This window comes from Mustelus asterias, chromosome 1, assembly GCF_964213995.1.
Source record: "Mustelus asterias chromosome 1, sMusAst1.hap1.1, whole genome shotgun sequence".
In the NCBI taxonomy this organism is placed as follows: domain Eukaryota; kingdom Metazoa; phylum Chordata; class Chondrichthyes; order Carcharhiniformes; family Triakidae; genus Mustelus; species Mustelus asterias.
The window spans coordinates 139,164,393-139,185,667 of record NC_135801.1 but is presented as its reverse complement, the minus strand read 5'-3'; the positions used below and the strand labels follow the sequence as shown (position 1 = coordinate 139,185,667).

General features: G+C 43.4%; 1 protein-coding gene across 5 annotated transcripts in view; it reads left to right on the top strand.

Moving 5' to 3' along the window:
- Positions 1 to 21,275, top strand: part of unc13bb (unc-13 homolog Bb (C. elegans)) — a 565,742-nt gene that overhangs the window by 318,792 nt on the left and 225,675 nt on the right. For all 5 annotated transcript variants that reach the window (XM_078219471.1, XM_078219470.1, XM_078219469.1 and 2 more), the window contains exon 6: positions 14,407 to 14,480. In XM_078219471.1, the coding sequence (XP_078075597.1) occupies positions 14,407 to 14,480 (74 nt within the window). The remainder of the gene's footprint in view (positions 1 to 14,406; positions 14,481 to 21,275) is intronic.

Genomic DNA, 21,275 nt, shown 5'->3' with positions numbered 1-21,275 from the left:
ATATACAGCAACAACAGCACCTTTAACGTAATTAAACATTCCAACGTGCTTTACAGGAATATCACAAGACAAAGTATGACACTGAGCCACAGAGGGAGTTATTGGTCATGATTTTCTTGGGCCAGTGGTGGCCTTGCCCTCTGGTCAGAGAAGCAGCGTTCTATGGGAGTGACCCAACAGACTCAAGTACTCTTAATTGGCCACTGTACTCCACAATCTAGTGGTGGAAGTCACACCTTCTGAGAGCTGCTGGCCAATCAAAGGTCGGCAATGTATTTCTGTTGGCAGCACCAGCTGGAGTGGTGGCTGCTGGTGGCATCTGCCTGGTGCTGACTTCCTCGACCAGATACAGAGTGTCTGATAGGGAGGGATCCTTCCCCCCGGATGCCACTAACTAGAAGTGGATTCAGAGACAATTGCCTAATTAATTCACAACCTGTAAGCGGCGTCCAGCTATCCCGTGTCAGGCACATCCGTATTTCCACTTAATTGGGGGAGGTTTTCCTGCTACCCTGGTTTCCTGGATACACAAAATCTAGTCCATTAGCTCAATAAACCAAAAGCTTGGTCAAATAGGTAGGTTTAAAAAAAGTGTTTTAAAGGAAGAAAGCGAAGTAGAGGGGCGGAGATGTGAAGGGAGGGAATCCAGAACTTGGGACCTAGGCAATTAAAGGCAAGGCCACCAATGGTGGAGCATTAATGACCTTTCTGCCGTTTACTCTTGCCTCAGAGAAAGAGATTGAAGAGTTCTTCTTTCTCATGAGATTCTGAATATAATATTCTTGCAGGTTTCATTGCATAGAATTTACAGCATAAAACAGACCATTCAGTCCAACTGATACATACCAGTATTCAGAATCGCAGAAACCACCTCCCTTCCCTCCTTCTCTAACTGACTCATTGCACAGGGCAATTCTAAGAAACATTCTGATGTCACTACCTCCCTGTGTTTTTCCTGTTGGCACAGCTGCTGTTCCCATTGTGTATGTCTTTGATGTCTAATCTCTCCTAATTTTGTATTGTAAAGGAAATGTATTCTTTACACTGGCTTTGTGACTCACCCCTTGCTGTGATAAAAAGCTTGTCTAACGTCACTCTATATGTGTTTCTCTTTAGTGTGGCTTAAACTCTCAATATTGTAATCTGCACAATGCCAGTTAGCATATTCTATCCTCACAGCCCCTCCAATATTTTAATATGATTCCCATCTTCAGGAATACACTGCTTTACTTTTGTGCCAATTAAATATATGCGCTGCTGGTTTCTAAAGTATGTTTTACTTAGCTAACAGGCAAACCTAGGGAACCTAGCAATGGGCGGTGCTCTTCTTTGTTTTGATGCCTCTGGCAACCTGCGCAGTATGTTGTTGCAGGCTGTGTCATCACCCAAGCCAGCTGATTTTCTGAATTCATTTAATGTCTATAGCTCATGATGGGGATGAGACGGAAGGCCCAATTTAAAGCAATCCTTGGACCTCCAGCTTGGGGCACGTGTCCAAGCTGCAGCACCAACTTTCTGCAAATCTAATTTCAGCCGCACTATGTTGATCAGAGGTGTCTTTGACTTTTCAAAATATCGGACAGAATCTTCCATTCTGGAATCTAGTACCAGTCGCAGACGAGAAAGTCGGATTGACTCAGAATCACAGTATACCACAATGCAGAAGCGGTCCTTCGGCCCATCGAGTCTGCACCGACGCGTGAAATGCCCTGACCTGCCACCTAATCCCACTTGCCAGCACTTGGCCCATAGCCTTAAATGATATGACGTGCCAAGAACTCATCCCGCTGGGTGTTGGGATGGCTGAACATGCGCGATATTCTGCTGTTCAACTCATTAATTATGCATCACCAAGAAGCCCAGGGATGGCCCAGCACATTGGTGTAAAAGATAGGGCTAAAGAATTTGTAACAATCCTCAGCTAAAAGTGCTGAGTGGATGAACCACCTCGGCCTCCTCCGGAGCTCCTCAGCATCACAGATATCAGTCTTCAACCAATTAGATTTACGTGATATCAAGAAAGAGCTGAAGGCACTGGATACTGCAAAGGCTGGCAATACTCCAGGAATAGTCCTGAAGACTTGTGCTCCATAACTTGCCACACCCCTCGCCAAGCTGTTCCAGTACAGCTACAACACTGGCATCTACCCAACAATGTGAAAAATTGCCCAGGTGTTGCCCCATCAGTCCACTCTTGATCCTCAGTAAAGTGATGGAAGGGGTCATCAACAGTGGCACTTAATTGAAGGATGGCAAAAACCTGCTCACTGATGCTAAATTTAGCTCCTTCCAGGTCCACTCAGCTTCTGGTCTCGTTACAGCTTCAGTCCAAACAGGGACAAAACAGCTGAATTCCAGAGGTGAAGTGAGAGTGACTGCCCTTGACATCAAGGCAGCATTTGACTAAGCGTGGCTTCAAGGAACCTAGGAATACTGGTGAGTTAGTTGGAAATCCTCCACTGATTTTTGTCATACCTGTGGTGATTGGAAGTAAATCATCTCAGTTCCAGGACGTCACTGCAGGAGTTCCTCAAGGTAGTAGTGCTCTAGTGCTGAACTTGAACTCCACCCACCCAAATGACCATGTTATCCTGGACTCCATTGTTGTCCAACAAGCCTTCCCACACTGACAACCCTACTGTTATCGTAGCCTAGTACCCCTCCATGACAACCTCCCCATGATACCTTGACCTATCAAACTCGCACGCTGGTCCTGCCACCTTCCCACATCCCACTTCCCCCTCAGACTGGTGCCTCCTATCACCAGTACCATGGGTTCATCTCCCAGGACCCACCGTTGACACCAGTAACCCCACTCCTGAAGACACTCCCCCCCCCCCCCCCCCTCCCCTTTCCTGGACAATCTTTACACTCTGGTTGCTGACCCAATTCTGCCACTAAGCAGTATCTCTATCCAATTTCCCTTTTACATTCTCTGCTCTAAGGAAACCAATCCCAATTTCTCCAGTCTCCAGTGTCCATCACCTCTGTTACCATCCTCATAAATCTCCTCTAAAATTTCTCCAAGGCTTTGACTTTCTTCTCAGATTATGCCAAACTTGGCCACTAAACTCAAACTCATTCCCTAACATGTGATATTTAAAGTTCTAACTTTTGCTTTTATCTCTGTGCATTTATTTATAAAGCCAAGAAATCCCATATGCCTTTTTAACAGTCTTCTGAACGTGTCTTGCCACCTTCAAAGACGTGTGTTTGTACGCCCCCAGTTCTCTCTGTTCCTGCAACCCTTTCAACATCGTACCATATGGTTTATGTTGTTTCTTTCCATTCTTCCTCCCAAAATGAATAACTTCACACTTCTCTCCATTAAATTTCACCTGCCATGTGTCTGCCCTCTTATCAATCACCGTTATCTGTTTTCTACAAACTTTGGACCTCTCTATCTTTGTCCCCACCTTTTAAGATAGTTTTTAAAAACTGACTGTTTAGCCAAACATTTGGTCATCTGTCCGACTACCTCCTGTGGCTTGGTGTCAGATATGGTTTCCTGGTATTGTTCTTGTTAAGAACTTTATAATGTTTTAGTACGGGAGCAGTGCAGCAGGGATGGAGAACATCTTTGGGATTGGTGCTCAAGTTAACTCTTTCTTTCTGTAGAACAAAATATGTGAAAATTCTTCTAATAACAGCATTTTTCTCCAACAATTCCTGACTGTAGCAGAATTAAAGGTTCTGTTTAGGGTATTAATTTGGGTGTCTATTTGCACTGTCTAAAGTTGCACAAAAGAATTACAAGCTTCTGCTTAACTCCAACATCTTGATCTCAGAAATAACTTTTTTTTTAAATTTTCAGATTTCATAGAATGTTTCTTGCCAACTTTGTCTATTTTATCAACGATCAATAAAAATTGTTCAGTTTTCTGCAACTTAGATTTGTTCTATAAGATTACACCAGTCTTTCTAGTGGTAACTTAGGTGGGTGCTTCATCTTTTTTTAAAGTTTATTTATTAGTCACACATAGGCTTACATTCACACTGCAATGAAGTTACTGTGAAATTCCCCTCGTCCCCACACTCCGGTGCCTATTCTCACCAAGGGAGAATTTAGCATGGCCAGTGCACCTAACCAGCATGTCTTTGGACTGTGGGAGGAAGCCAGAGCACCCACTCAGACAAGGGGAGAATGTGCACACTCCACACAGGGAGCGACCAAGCCAGGAATTGAACCCGGGTCCCTGGCACTGTGAGGCAGCAGTGCTAACCACTGTGCCACTGTGCACGGTGGGTGCAAAGTCTTCTCCCACCAGCTAATGCAGTGGACCGCTTAATCCAACGGTTGTAGTAAAATCCATTTTGTTTAGATACTCTGCCAGAAAAGATAGCACGTGTTTAAAAAAATCAAATGTTATTTATAACTACACGATGAACAAGGGAAATGGAGCTTGACGATGTTGCCTATTGTCTCACTGCTGCAAAATAATGAATGAAGAAACAAAATGACTTTTCCTTGAATTGAGGTTGTTTCAGAAGCACCTGATGACAATGGTGAGAGTGAGTTTTTAAGAGGTGGAATGTCACTTGCTTTAAGATCCTGAGGAACAAGTGTCAGAACATGTGTACTGGATGTATTTTCAATTTGTGGTGTTGAATTTTTAATGTTCACTATTAGAATACTGTTAATGTAATTAGTTTTAAGTTGGATGAGTACAGTAAGCATTCCATCTGGACAGGTCCCACTTGTCTGTTGCTGATGAAATATTAATGGTTCCTTCTCCTTGCTGACTTGGATCTAATTACATCTGATTGATCTTGTTCCAAAATGCTTAGCATTTCCAATGTTGATCTGATTTCATGAAAACTCCCCGGCTGTTCAGATGGAAGACATATTGAGCAGAATTTCAACTGGCAAGGGCATGGGTCCAGGTGTTGCTGAGGGGTTCAATACCCAGAAACCCACAATGATCACATTTACTTCCAGCTTTTACAATCCAGCTAATAGTTACCACACAATATAGCTTAGATGACCAAGTCTGGGAAAACATCTTTTCCTGGTTCAGTGATGGCACAAAATTGATGTTTTGTAGGGGACAATATCTGCTGTCTGACTGTTGGATTGAAAACTGGTCTCCTTCCCCAGTGACTGTGCTAGCAGTTATAATGTTCAGTCTCTTTAATATTCCACCCTGTGTATTCGGCTGCGTACATCTCTCAAATTCCTTGCCTTTCAAAGTTATTATTTGTGTAGCCCACTGATCTCTGGTAAACAGTTTTTCTGATATGACAATTCACACCTCAATGTCTCCAGATACCTCTTAATCTTATTACAGGGCAAATCTCATCTCATTATTCCTTTAGATGCCTGCTAATCTTGTTACTTGTCTATTATTAACTCTGCCTATTACTTGTCGCTAATGCTGTTTGGCACGCAAGTAGTCTTATGTTGTAGCTTCACCAGGTTTACACCTCATTTTTAGGTATGCCTGGTGTACCTCCTGGCATAACCTCCTGCATTCTTCATTGAACCAGGGTTAATCCTTGGCTTGCTGGTAATGGTAGAGTGGGGGATATGCCAGGCCATGAGATTGCTGCTGCTGAATTGTACTCAACCACAATGATGTCCAGTCTTGAGATGCTGAAACCAAAAGAGAAAATGCTGGAAAATCTTAGCACGTCTGGCAGCATCTGTGAGGAGAGAAAAGAGTTGACGTTTCGAGTCCAGGTGACCCTTTGTCAAAGCTAAAAGGCATAGAAAGTGGGAGATATTTATACTGCAGGGGGAGAGAATGAAAGATGAGTCATAGCCACAGAAACCAGGGGAAAAGACTGCTAATGGCTGTCTCCACAGAGCGAATAAAGGGTATGAATGGCCAAACGGCAGAGAAGCTGTAAGCTGTGACAGATAAAAATGTTGGGGGAGGGGGGCTGGAAAAAGATGGGACAGAGGTAAATTGTAGAAAAGGGGAAGCGGGGGGAGAAAAGGTAAGGGAAGGGGGATAAAGTAGGGGCAAAGCGTGGGGGGGGGGGTGGGGAAGAAAAATGAAGAAAAACAATAAAAGGTAAATAAAATGAAAACAAAGGGGGCCGAGGTGGGGTAGAGCTAATCATCTGAAGTTGTTGAATTCCATGTTGAGACTGGAAGGCTGTAAAGTGCCTAGTCGGAAGATGAGATGCTGTTCCTCCAGTTTGCGTTGAGCTTCACTGGAACATTGCAGCAAGCCAAGGACAGACATGTGGGCATGGGAGCAGGATTGTGTGTTAAAATGGCAAGCAACCGGAAGGTCAGGGTCCTGATTGCGCACAGACTGAAAGTGCTCAGCAAAGCGATCACCCAGTCTACGCTTATTCTCTCCGATAAAGAGGAGACCACATTGAGAGCAGTGAATGCAATAGACCAAATTGAAAGAGGTGCAGGTGAAACACTGTTTAACCTGGAATGAATATTTTGGATCTTGGATGGGAAGCATAGAAGAGGTAAAGGGACAGACAGGTGTTACACCTTCTGCGATTGCATGGGAAGGTGCCATGAGTGACGGGAGAGGTGTTGGGTATAGTGGAGGAGTGGGCTAGGATGCCACTGCTCTAACACTCCCTGCAATTCTGGATGGTATGCAGTTGATTTAAACTGTTTTATTCCTAAGCTACCTATAACCTCCTTGAATAACATTGATGTAAAATTTGACCCTTGATTGGATTGTATTTCTGTGGGTAGTCCATATCTAGTAGAAAATTGAAGTAACTCCTCTACCATCCTTTTAACTGTAATATTGAGTAATGGAATGGCCTCTGGAAACCAAGTAGACACATCCATTATAGTCAAAAGATATTGATTGCCACTTTTTGTTTAAGGAAGGGGTCCTACACAATCAATTAAGACCCTTGTAAAAGGTTCCTCAAATGCTGGAATGAGTATTAAGGGTGCTGGTTTTATCGCCACTTGAGGTTTCCCTATTACTTGACATGTGTGACATTACTGGGAAAATTTAACTACGCCTTTATGCAGTCCAGGCCAATAAAAATGTTTTTGTATATTAGCTTGAGTTTTCTTTATGATCTCTTACTGGTACCTCATGTGCTACTCGCAATACCTCCTTTCTATCCCACTTTTCATTCACCTGAATAAGTAAAGGTCTCCATTTCACTATTCAGACATCATTTTTATCATTCTGATATACATTCTGATATACACTCTTCAGTGTATGCTTTCTGATACAACTGTTTTATTTTTATATCTTTCTGTTGTAACTCTGCCACCCTTCCCAAACTAAAAATATCCACCTCATCCTCCACCTGTTCTTGTTCTATCCAACCATCTGATCAAAAATCGTTTCTGAACTTCAACTTTCTTATCTTCACTCTTTGATTTCTCCTCTTGTCTTAACCTGTCACTTTCATAGAAACCCTACAGTGCAGAAAGAGGCCATTCAGCCCATCGAGTCTTCACTGACAACAATCCCACCCCAGGCCCTATCCCCACAACCCCACACATTTACCTCGCTAATCTCTCTAACCTACACATCCTGGGATACTATGGGCAATTTAGCATGGCTAATCAACCTAACCCGCAGATCTTTGGACTGTGGGAGGAAACCCACGCAGACACGGGGAGAATGTGCAAACTCCACACAGACAGTGATCCAAGCCGGGAATCGAACCCAGGTCCCTGGAGCTGTGAGACAGCAGTAGTAACCACTGTGCCACCATACCGTCCCTTATGCCACTGTGCCGCCCCTTGTGACCTAGTTACTACGCAATCAGGAAAAATCCCAGGATATACGTCCTTCAACAACTCAGTTGTTTGATTCTCCATTGGCCTTTCAACCACAGTAGGCATCACTCCCACCTTTGATCCAGCTATATCGTTATCCAAGATAAACGGTATTCCTGTACAAGACCATTTCTCTATTACTCCTACTATCACTTCACCAGTCTCCACTGGACTCTCCAACCTCACCTTATATAATGGCACATTACCCTTCGCACCCTGAATTGCACATATTACCACCTTTTCTGGCAATACTCCTTCCAAACTGTATAACTCTTCATCTCTTACCATCAAAGATTGACTTGCTCCTGTATCTCTTAAAATTTTAACTTCTTTATCGATTCCTCCTGGTACACATGAGTAAACTTTATCCACACAAGTAAATTCTTTAAAGAGATCTGGCACCTCCATATCAATCAGCTCCTGACCAGGCTGTACATTCTTTTGCACCTCTTTCGCTTCAACTAGGCTTTCCATTACCACTTTAACAAAGCCCACTGGCTTATCCTGTTTTACCATGTCAGACTTTCCAGTGCTTTTCTTAAAGCAGCCAACACTGTGACTTTGCATGGCCTAATTGTATTTAATTAAGATTGTTTGGAACTGTTTAAAGTAATTAGGAGCTGTTGTTAGGAGTTTACTATAGGCCCCCAAATAGTAATAGAGATGTGGAGGAAGAAATTGCTAAGCAGATTATGGATATGTGTGGGGGTCACAGGGTAGTTGTCATGGGGGACTTTAACTTTCCAAATATTGATTGGAACCTTTGTAGGTCAAATAGTTCGGATGGGGCAGTTTTTGTGCAGTGTGTGCAGGAGGGTTTCCTGACACAATATGTGGACAGGCCGACAAGAGGTGAGGCCACATTGGATTTGGTACTGGGAAATGAACCGGGCCAAGTGTTAGATTTGGTTGTGGGAGAGCACTTTGGAGATAGTGACCACAATTCGGTGTCTTTTGTTATTGCAATGGAGAGGGATAGGGCCGTACGGCAGGGCAAGGTTTACAATTGGGGGAGAGGTAATTATGATGCGATTAGGCAAGAATTAGGGGGCATAAGTTGGGAATAGAAACTGTCAGAGAAAGGAACTAATGAAAAGTGGAACTTTTTCAAGGAACAAATACTGGGTGTCCTTGATAGGTATGTCCCTGTCAGGTAGGGAGGAAATTGCCGAGTGAGGGAACCATGGTTCACGAAAGAGGTGGAATGTCTTGTGAAAAGGAAGAGGGAAGCTTATGTAGGGATGAGGAAACAAGGTTCAGATGGCTCGGTTGAGGGTTACAAGTTAGCAAGGAATGAGCTAAAAAAGGGGCTTAGGAGAGCTAGGAGGGGACATGAGAAGTCCTTGGCGGGTCGGATCAAGGAAAACCCCAAGGCTTTTTACTCTTATGTGAGGAATAAAAGAATGACCGGGGTGAGGTTAGGGCCGGTCAAGGACAGTAGTGGGAACTTGTGTATGGAGTCAGTAGAGATAGGCGAGGTGATGAATGAATACTTTTCTTCAGTGTTCACCAAGGAGAGGGGCCATGTTTTTGAGGAAGAGAAGGTGTTACAGGCTAATAGGCTGGAGGAAATAGATGTTCGGAGGGAGGATGTCCTGGCAGTTTTGAATAAACTGAAGGTCGATAAGTCCCCTGGGCCTGATGAAATATATCCTAAGATTCTTTGGGAGGCAAGGGATGAGATTGCAGAGCCTTTGGCTTTGATCTTTGGGTCCTCGCTGTCCACGGGGATGGTGCCAGAGGACTGGAGAGTGGCGAATGTTGTTCCTCTGTTTAAGAAAGGGAATAGAAATGACCCTGGTAATTATAGACCGGTTAGTCTTACTTCGGTGGTTGGTAAATTGATGGAAAAGGTCCTTAGGGATGGGATTTACGACCATTTAGAAAGATACGGATTAATCCGGGATAGTCAGCACGGATTCGTGAAGGGCAAGTCGTGCCTCACAAATTTGATAGAATTTTTTGAGGAGGTAACTAAGTGTGTTGATGAAGGTAGGGCAGTTGATGTCATATACATGGATTTTAGTAAGGCGTTTGATAAGGTCCCCCATGGTCGGCTTATGATGAAAGTGAGGAGGTGTGGGATAGAGGGAAAGTTGGCCGATTGGATAGGTAACTGGCTGTCTGATCGAAGACAGAGGGTGGCGGTGGATGGAAAATTTTCGGATTGGAGGCAGGTTGCTAGCGGAGTGCCACAGGGATCAGTGCTTGGTCCTCTGCTCTTTGTGATTTTTATTAATGACATAGAGGAGGGGGCTGAAGGGTGGATCAGTAAATTTGCTGATGACACCAAGATTGGTGGAGTAGTGGATGAGGTGGAGGGCTGTTGTAGGCTGCAAAGAGACATAGATAGGATGCAAAGCTGGGCTGAAAAATGGCAAATGGAGTTTAACCCTGATAAATGTGAGGTAATTCATTTTGGTAGGACTAATTTAAATGTGGATTACAGGGTCAAAGGTAGGGTTCTGAAGACTGTGGAGGAACAGAGAGATCTTGGGGTCCATATCCACAGATCTCTAAAGGTTGCCACTCAAGTGGATAGAGCTGTGAAGAAGGCCTATAGTGTGTTAGCTTTTATTAACAGGGGGTTGGAGTTTAAGAGCCGTGGGGTTATGCTGCAACTGTACAGGACCTTGGTGAGACCACATTTGGAATATTGTGTGCAGTTATGGTCACCTCACTATAAGAAGGATGTGGAAGCGCTGGAAAGAGTGCAGAGGAGATTTACCAGGATGCTGCCTGGTTTGGAGGGTAGGTCTTATGAGGAAAGGTTGAGGGAGCTAGGGCTGTTCTCTCTGGAGCGGAGGAGGCTGAGGGGAGACTTAATAGAGGTTTATAAAATGATGAAGGGGATAGATAGAGTGAACGTTCAAAGACTATTTCCTCGGGTGGATGGAGCTATTACAAGGGGGCATAACTATAGGGTTCGTGGTGGGAGATATAGGAAGGATATCAGAGGTAGGTTCTTTACGCAGAGAGTGGTTGGGGTGTGGAATGGACTGCCTGCAGTGATAGTGGAGTCAGACACTTTAGGAACATTTAAGCGGTTATTGGATAGGCACATGGAGCACACCAGGATGATAGGGAGTGGGATAGCTTGATCTTGGTTTCATATAAAGCTCAGCACAACATCGTGGGCCGAAGGGCCTGTTCTGTGCTGTACTGTTCTATGTTCTTAATGATATTGTGTAAAGCCATTAGCTTCGCTAAATGTACTCCTAGTTTAACTTTATTGTTTTTTCCTCTATTTCTTGATAAACATTTATTTTATTAACATCTTCACAAAGAGTCAGGGACATAATTTTCTGGATTTCAAACCTCTCCTCATTTCTTGATTCGATTTATTATTGTCACATGTATTGGGATGCATTGAAAAAGTATTGTTTCTTGCGCACTATGCAGATAAAACGTACTGTTCCGAGTACTTAGGGGAGAAGGAAAGGAGAGGATGCAGAATGTAGTGTTACAGTCATAGCTAGGGTGTAGAGAAAGATCAACTTAATGCAAGGTAGGTTCATTCAAAAGTCTGACAGCAGCAGGGAAGAAGCTGTTCTTGATACGTGATCTCAAACTTTTGTATCTTTTTCCCGAAGGAAGAAGGTGGAAGAGAATATGACCAGGGTGCATTGGGTCCTTGATTATGCTGGCTGCTTTTCTGAGGCAGCTGCAAGTGTAGATGGAGTCAATGGATAGGAGGCTGGTTTGCGTGATGGACCAGGGCTATGTTCACAACCCTTCGTAGTTTCTTGCGATCTTGGTCAGAACAGGAGCCATACCAAGCTGGGATACATCTGGAAAGGGTGCTTTCTTTGGTGCACCTGTAAAAATTGGTGAGAGTCTTAGCGGGAATGCCGAATATCCTTAGCCTCCTGAGAAAGTACAAATTGCAAACACAGTTGAGGGTAGTTGTTTCAAGTTTCCCTCCTGGGATTCGAATGACTCAGCTTTTACCATCAGCTATGCTCTCAACAGCACAGCAGGGAAAGGACGTTTACCCTGCTGGCATTTTACTAACATTAATAGGAGGTGGGATTTCTGTCCTCAGGTTTTTGGGGGCGGGGGGGTGGGCAGCTGAAGTTGCTGGACCTCTGACAAGATGAGGGCCTTTCTCTACTGTAAGATAACAGGGATGAAATAAGATCCATAAACATGCCAGGGGTGGGCAAGTAAGTGGTGGGAGTCCACCTGCTGGATTTTATGGCATCGCCATCTGTCAGTGGGGGAGTGTAAAATCCAGCCCATTGTCTTTTATTGATAATTTGTACTGTTGTAACATGTTGCTTTTCCCTTAACTGATAGCATACATCTTTGTAAGAAGAAGCCAGAAGTTCTACAAATATTTCCTTATTCAAACTTCTTTTTAAACCAAATCCAAGGATGTAAGTTTTTATATTTTCTGTTTGTATGATGGGTGTTTATTCCTGTTCCATTGGATGGAAGCCATTAAAAAATTGCCTTTAGCTTTCTACCTTGTAAAGTGATTTATTCAGAAACCCTCTTCACTTACAGAAACCAGCAAAGAAGATATTGGACGTGCACTGTGAGATAAGCCCTACATTGTGTGATCTTAAGTGGTGTGGTTTTCCTTTTGTATTGTGCCTTCTTCTGAGACAGAGTATGCTCTTGCAGAGTGAAACTGAAGATGATAAATTAAAATTAGCTATTTTTGTAGAAAACAACATTTCAGTATGAACGTCACTTGTGTAGTGTTTGCAGAATTTCAATTGGTTCTTCAGTATGATCATACCTGTGTGAAACCTCGATCTCACCATTCTTCAAACACAGCTTGAAGTAAAAGCCTTGGGTAATGCATTTGCCCTGTGAATATGTTTATCTCCAACTTTAATGACAACATTAATTCATTTTGCTGCAGACTCGTGTCATCCACTGGAAGTGTAATGTAGCCGAGAACTCGCTGGCATACCCTAAGCCATTGTAGAACTTAATGTTTTCTTTGACACTTTGGCTGCATTTGCATTTCTCCAACCGCCACCCCCAAAAAAACTATCTTTACGATGAGAAACTGCAGTGTGAGCAATCATTCCCAAGGAGTACTTTGGGCTGTTTTTGTAATTTGAGCATGCTAATTTAGAGACATTCCTTCCTCTCCTCTTGACTCTGCATTCACATGACACCATTCTTTTGAGATGATTAGGCATGATCATCTTTGTCATGAATTTCTCGACTTTGGCTGTAGGTGTCACTTTGTGGTTGACTGGTGTTTGGACAGGCGTCATTCTGATTTGATTTGATTTATTATTGTCACATGTATTAACATACAGTGAAAAGTATTGCTTCTTGCGCGCTATACAGACAAAACATACCGTTCATAGAGAAAGAAATGAGAGAGTGCAGAATGTAGTGTTACAGTCATAGCTAGGGTGTAGAGAGAGATCAACTTAATGCAAGGTAAGTCCATTCAAAAGCCTGACAGCAGTGGGGAAGAAGCTGTTCTTGAGTCGGTTGGTACGTGACCTCAGACTTTTGTATGTTTTTCCCGAAAGAAGAAGGTGGAAGAGAGAATGTCCGGGGTGCGTGGGGTACTTAATTATGCTGGCTGTTTTGCCGAGGCAGCGGGAAGTGTAGACAGAGTCAGTGGATGGGAGGCTGGTTTGCGTGATGGATTGGGCTACATTCACAAACTTTTGTAGTTCCTTGCGGTTTTGGGCAGAGCAAGAGCCATACCAAGCTATGATACAACCAGAAAGAATGCTTTCAATGGTGCATCTGTAAAAGTTGGTGAGAGTCGTAGCTGACATGCCAAATTTCCTTAGTCTTCTGAGAAAGTAGAGGCGTTGGTGGGCTTTCTTAACTATAGTGTCAGCATGGGGGGACCAGAACAGGTTGTTGGTGATCTGGACACCTAAAAACTTGAAACTCTCGACCCTTTTTACTTTGTCCCCATTGATGTAGACGGGCATGTTCTCTTTTATGCTTCCTGAAGTCGATGACAATCTTCCTCGTTTTGTTGACATTAAGGGAGAGATTGTTTTTGTCGCGCCAGTTCACCAGATTCTCTATCTCATTCCTGTACTCTGTCTCGTCATTGTTTGAGATCCGACCCACTACGGTGGTGTCGTCAGCAAACTTGAAATTCCTACAATCATTCCTACAGTGCTCTTCCACCTAACATGGTGCAGCCTGCTCCATGGAGCACTGTCTAGCAGTTTGACCAAGGGATAAAGGAATTTTAGCTGTGCACCAGTCATGCACAATATTGGGAGAAGCCTGCAAACAAACTGTTGGCTGAAAACAGAAAGACTAGTGTCGGCAGGAGGAGCCTAAAAAGTTGATGATGGAAAACATTTTTATTTAAAAGAATTGGGAATGGATCTGTAAGATCATGCCTATAATTTTCTCTCCTTGAGTTTGTGTGGGGAGGAGCAAAACAGAGGCTCATATTTAGATAAATCAGAAAACTAGTCACCTTGGCTGTTTCCTTCACAAGACGTGCAACAGGGCACATTATCTAGTACAGGGAAGTTGATTATTTGAGGTGGAGGTGGCGACTGTAAAATAAATTAGGTAGAAATATTTAGATCTACCACTTTAAGTGCATTACATAATGTATGCTTTTATTGTTTGCTGTGTTTTGTCTTGCCATAAACATCAGATTGACAGAATAAGAGCTTGGTTATTTTTCTGAAAACTTAATTTCAGCACCAATGTCTCATTTACAGATATCCCAGAAGAAGAGGCAAGATATTGGACTGAGAAACTAGAGCAGTTGAATGCGCTAAGGGACCATGATGAGGTGGGTAATGAAAATAGAGCAATAAGCTATACTGTTTCAATAGATAAAATGTAGCTGAACTCAAGCTCAGCATATGTACACTTGTCAAATGAATGACTGCAATATGAATAAATTGTTGAAACAGTCATTTATTTATCAGTGAGAGTGAATTTTTGAAGAGCCCTTGAGAAAGGATAGCCCAAAACCCTACATATGATTCTCCATATCAAAAATGAAAACTAAAATGCATCTGTATATTAGTAATGTAAACTGAGTCCAATTATGAATGACATAGCCTTATTAGGCCAAGCAATTTCATTTTATTTATGGCTACATTTTCACAATTACCATGAAAGCTGGGAATGATGATTCACTTTGCTGTCGTGCCACATCCAGTTGGGAATGGTGGTCAACAATTAAACAACTAATGGGAGGAGAAGGTTCCACAAATATCCCCATCCTCAATAATGGAGGAGCCAAGCACAGCTCCTCTTGAGGTCCAACATCACAGGTTCCTGTTTTCAGCCAATTCAATTCAATCCATATGATGTCAAGAAATGGCTGAAGGCATGGGATACTACAAAGGCCATGGGCCCTAACAACATTCCGGGGATTGGTATTGAAGACTAGTACTCCAGATCTAGCCTCACCCCTAGTTATGATGTTCCAGTACACCTACATCACTAGTATCTTCCCAGCAAGATGGAAAATTTCCCAATATGTCCTATTCAAAAAAAGCAGACCAAATCTGACCTGGACAACTCAGTCTATTCCCAATCATCAACAAAGTGATGGTAGGAGTATTGACAATGCTATCAAATGGCACTTACTCAGCAATAACCTGCCCACTGATGCTCAATTTGGGTTCTTCCAGAACCACTGAGCTTCTGATCTCATTACGGCCTGGAACCAAACATGGACAAAAAAGCTTATCTCCAGAGTTGTATTGAGAGTGACTGCCTTTGACATCGAGACAGCATTTGACCAAATGTAACATAAAGTAACCCTAGCAAAACTGGAGTCAATGGGAATCAGGGAGAAAGCTCTCTACTGGTTGGAATCATACCCAGCACTAAAGTTGTGGTAGTTGGAGGTCAGTGATCTCAGTCCAAGGACATTGCTGCAGGAGTTCCTCAGGGCAGTGTCCTAGGCCAAACCATCTTCAGTTGTTTCATCAATGACCTTCCTTCCATCAGAAGGTCAGACGTGGGGATATCTGCTGATGATTGCACAAATATCAGCACCACTTGCAACTCCTCAGAAACTGAAGCAGTCCATGTCCAAATGCAGCAAAATAGATTGGCAATGTTTAGGCTTGGGCTGACAAGTGGCAAATAACATTCGCGTCACGCACATGCCAGGCAATAACCATCTCCAAGAAGAAAGAATCCAGCCATTGCCCCTTAACATTCACTGGCATTTCCATTGCTGAATCCCCCACTATCATAAACCTGGGGGTTATCAATGACCAGAAACTGAACTGAACCAGCCATATAAGTACTGCTGACTACAAGAGGAGGCCAGTGATGAATAACTCACCCACTGGCTCTCCAAAGCTCGTCAAACATCTACAAGGCACACGCCAAGAGTGTAATGGAATACTTTCCACTTGCCTGGACAAGTGCAGCTCCATCAGCGCTCAAAAAGCTTGACATCATACAGGACAAAGCAACCCTTTGATTGACACCCCCTTCCACCATCATCAACATTAACTCCCTTCACCATCACGCACTGTGGCAGAAGTGGGGTGGCACGGTGGCACAGTAGTTAGCACTGCCGCCTCCCACCTCCAGGAACCCAGATTCAATTCCAGCCTCGGATCACTGTGTGGAATTTGCACATTCTCCTCGTGTCTGCGTGGCTTTCCTCCGGGTGCTCTGGTTTCCTCCCACAGTCCAAAGATGTGCAGGATAAGTTGATTGACCCTGCCAACTTGCCTGTGTGTCAGTGGGATTAGCAGGGTAAATATGTGAGGTTACAGGGATAGGGCCTGGGTGGGATTGTTGCCAGTGCAGGCTTGAAGGGCTGAGTGGCCTCTTTCTGCACTGTAGGGATTCTGTTCTAAGTGTGTATCATCTACAAGATGCAATGCAGCAACTTGGCAATGCTCCTTTGAGAGCATCTTCCAGACCTGCAACCTGTACGAGCTAGAAGAACAAGTGCAGCTGATACATGGGAACAACACCACCTGCAAGTTCCCATCCAAGCCGCAAACCATCCTGACTTGGAAATATGTCACTGTTCCTTTGCTATCACTGGTTCAAAATCCTGGAACTTGCTTCCCAATAACGCTGTGGGTATTCCCATACCACATGGTCTGCAGTGTTTCAAGAAGGCGGCTCACTACCACCTTCTCAAGAGCAGGGACGAGCTACAGTAAATGTCAGTGAAAAATAAATTCACCTTCAAATGTATGAAATAGGATAACTGGTGTGGAGAAAGATTAGTTTTCAACTATTATCCTGATTTTCTATCTTTTAAAAAGAGAAATGTGTTTCCAACCAACATTCATGGGGTGGGAAGAGAATGGAGAAACTGAAGACTCTTTCTCATTCACAAACGATTTGGACTTTTCAACCTTGTGCCCAAATCGAGGACTCATTTTCTGATTCAAACCACTGTCGCTCCAGCCAATGTAAATTGGTCGCTGAATCTGGCTTTAAAATGTGCACTGCCCTGTGAACGCACAGACAGTGAGTGATGTCAATCCACTGCACCCAGGTGCCCAGACACCTCTGCGCATGCGTGAATCACATGGAAAACAAAGTAATTTAACGTTGCAGCTCGGCAATATATGTATCCGGTTATTATATCGTTTGTGTGCAGCCATAATCATATTGTTGCTTCAATGTTGTTTACCATTGGATAGCAAGATAATTGTCACTAATCTAATCTCGAACAGTTTTCCCAGAAAATTGGCATTCGAGAAATTGTTCATCTGATTTTATTCAAAGTGTCGGAAGTTGCAGACTGCATATGACTAGCAATTGACAAGTAAAAGCTTGAAATTCAAACCGATTAATTTAATTACAAAAGATTGACATTAGCTTTGAATTTATGCCAATATCCTGTCTCCCATAACTGTGCTATACACATGATACAATTTGTTTTTCACTGATAATCCTATCTGAGCTTTATGCTTAATTCTTATTAAATACGAAATTGAACAACTAAATCTCAAACTGCAGTTGCTCATTGGGCCATTACTTCTTCGGAATGGCAATCAGCATCAGACTGCCATTCCATACGGACTTATGTGTGGTAAAATTCTTAAGCGTCTGTTTCGCCTGACCTCCCTGACTCAGGCTGGAGTGAAGGGGGCCCCATTCCTTATTTTACGGTGTTAGCAGCGATAAAGTAGATGAGTTTATTGGTCCCAATAAAAATAACAGGCCAGGAAGAAGGTAAGGTGTCTAAGGTAAGTGGGTGGGATGGTGAGGGTTTGGACATGGTTCGAACATGTTGGGGGGGTGTGAGGGTTGAATGTCGGACATCGGGGTGGAGTTTTGGATATTGGGGTGGAGTTTCGGACATTGGGGGTTGTGTTGGACTTCAGATGGGGGTGTTGGACTTCAGGTGAGGTTAAACACTGAAGAGGCGTTTGGACTTCAGGGGGTGTCAGGGATGGGGTTGGACTTTTGGAGGGTTGGGGTTCGAAAATTCGGGGCAGGGTAGGAGGTCAGATATCTGGGGGTTGCACATCGAGGGGTGGGATGTTGTGCCAGTGAGGTGGGGTCAGGTCAGGGTGTGAGAGTCCGGTCAGGGAGCTTGTGTGAATATGGAGGTCAGTTTGAGTTGGTGAATGTGGGTCGGGGTGAGTGGCATGGGGGTTGTCATGTTTGGGGCTGGGGTTTGGATTGGAGGGGTCAAGTTGAGGGGGGTGGGGAATAGCTTGGGGGGGGCGTTGAGGTGTTTAGTCAGCAGGGTGTGGGAGAGTCCACAGGGGTTCGGGAGCGTGGGGTGTGTCCCATGTGGTGCTCAGTCTGGGTCTTTAAAACAGTTACGCTGAAGTTAAGAGTGCTTTTATTCCTTCTAATTCTGTCAGAGTAACTATTTCAGAGCAACACTGGCAGAACCATCTGGTTCGCAGTTTAAATTGCTTTGTTGGATTGTTCCCAGCTCAGGGCAAATGTCCAGGAATGTTAGCCCTTCTGGACAATTGCCGCAGAAATCCTTACCTGGAAATGTTTCAGAGGAATTCCCCAGCGTATCTTCAGGGTGCCCCACAAATCGGATGCTGGGGGGCCAGGACGTTACAGGCTATTGTGTTTGCGTGTCGCAAATGACCTGAATGAATTGTTCTCAAGTTTTACACTATGTAATTTGCGACAGTTGTGTGAGTTGCAGGAGTAAATATAAAAGACAATCTTGAGTTATTAAACTGAGGCAGCACCGTTACTGATCACAAGCTGCCTATATACATAAGTTCGCAATCAGTGAAAGCGCTGCCTCTTCTACTGAAGAATTCAAACAATTCTTTATATTTACTCCTACGATACAATTTACAATATATCAATTTGAGAAACCTGCTTTGACAAGCTGCTGTTACAACCCATTGACAGTTCATGCAATCTGACCTTTGTCAAATTTGGAACTACTTAAAATTCTCCACTCATAAATTCATCAGGTGAAATGTTTACTGAGAATGTACAGAGTTTATGATATATCATATGGGGCAGCACGATGGCACAGTGGTTAGCACTGCTGCATCACAGTACCAAGACTCGGCTTTGATTCCCGTCTTGGATCACTGTCTGTATGCGGTCTGCATGTTCTCCCCGTGTCTGCATGGGTTTCCTCTTGGTGCTCCGGTTTCCTCCCACAGTCTGAAAGACGTGCTGGTTAGGCGCATTGGCCATGCTAAATTCTCCCTCAGTGTACCCGAACAGGTGCCGGAGTATGGCGACTAGGGGATTTTTCACAGTAACTTCATTGCAGTGTTAATGTAAATTTACTTGTGACACTAATAATTAAACTTTAACTTTAAACTTTAGTATCAGTGCCTTCAGGGACGTGCGGTATTTAAAAGTTTGTGTGTAGAAAAGAAAGGGTAGTAGCAAGTATTGTCCAATTTAAATTGCTGAAATGTGCTTAAGTTTAAATAAAAGTAGTGTGTACATCTAAATGTTTCCCTCAGTTTATTTGACCTTTGTTGTGTAACAGTGGTTAAGTTTAACATAGGCAAATTTAAGTAAACCCCAGTTAATTCACTATCAGGTGGACACAAATTATTTTTATTATTATAGGGCACTCAAAGGGAGCAAGCATAGCTATGATTATTTGAGCTGTGCCATTTTTGGCCCTGACCACTGCCAACTCTTGCTTACTGTGACCTAAGAAAGTAACAGAATCGACTGTGCATGCCCAGTATTGGCAGCAAACGTCGCTGGTTCAAACAGGCAGCCATTTGAATATTTAAAACAAAAAGAGAAAATGCTGGAAAATCTCAGCAGGTCTGGCAACATCTGTAAAGAGAGAAAAGAGCTGACGTTTCGAGTCCAGATGACCCTTTGTCAAAGCTAAAAGGCATAGAAAGTTTTGAATATTATTTAAATGTTTAAATTTGGCTGTAGAATTTACAGCCAAATTGACAGTTGTTTTAAATATACAGACTGTTCCTAATGTGCAAATTGTCCAGCATGTTGTGATGAGATGTTTGGGCGGCACGGTAGCACAGTGGTTAGCACTGCTGCTTCACAGCTCCAGGGACCTAGGTTTGATTCCCGGCTTGGGTCACTGTCTGTGTGGAGTTTGCACATTCTCCTCGTGTCTGCGTGGGTTTCCTCCGGGTGCTCCGGTTTCCTCCCACAGTCCAAAGATGTGCGGGTTAGGTTGATTGGCTATGCTAAAATTGCCCCTTAGTGTCCTGAGATGTGTAGGTTAAAGGGATTAGTGGGTAAAATATGTCGGGATATGGGGGTAGGGCCTGGGTGGGATTGTGGTCAGTGCAGACTCGATGGGCCGAATGGCCTCTTTCTGTACTGTAGGGTTTCTATGATTTCTATGAGAAAAACATGTCCCCTGAATTGCAAATTGCTATAAGTTGCTTGACTATTTCTGTGGGTACAACGTTGGCCTCATTAGAATGGCATCCTCCCAGTAAGTTTTGAAGAAATTACTGCATTTGAACATAACCACAAATTAAACTTGGCACAGAAAGTTAGGTTGGTACTTAAGAGCATAAGTATCTTTTAAATGTAGAGATTGGGTTTCCTGCAATGCTACTCAGCATCTCTGGTCAAAGGACTCAGCTAAAACTGTGGAATCTCATTACAACAGGCCGTAAATTCATAGAAATCATATAAATCATAGAAACCCTACAGTGCAGAAGGAGGCCATTCGGCCCATCGAGTCTGCACCGACCACAATCCCGCCCAGGCCCTACCCCCACATATTTACCCACTAATCCCTCTAACCTACGCATCTCAGGATTCTCAGGGGCAATTTTTAACCTGGCCAATCAACCTAACCTGCACATCTTTTGTTGTTAAAAACAGAAATTTCCCCAGAGCATTATCCAGAATCTCTGGATTATTAGTCCAGTGACAATACCACTACGCCCCCACTCCCCTTGATGCTGCCAATAAAGTAGAGCAGCTTTATTTGTTTTAATGAACACCTTGGGACAGATTATAACTTCAAATCAGTGGACCTTAAAATCAGGAGAGATGTAAAACTGCCAACTCTAAATTCAGCTGCATTATATTCTTCAAAGCCAAAATCTACCTGCTTAACTTCATACCTGTATGACCAGGATTTACTCGTAGCATGTTTTCCTCAGGTTGAATAGCTCCATATGAATCTTTTGATTTTTTA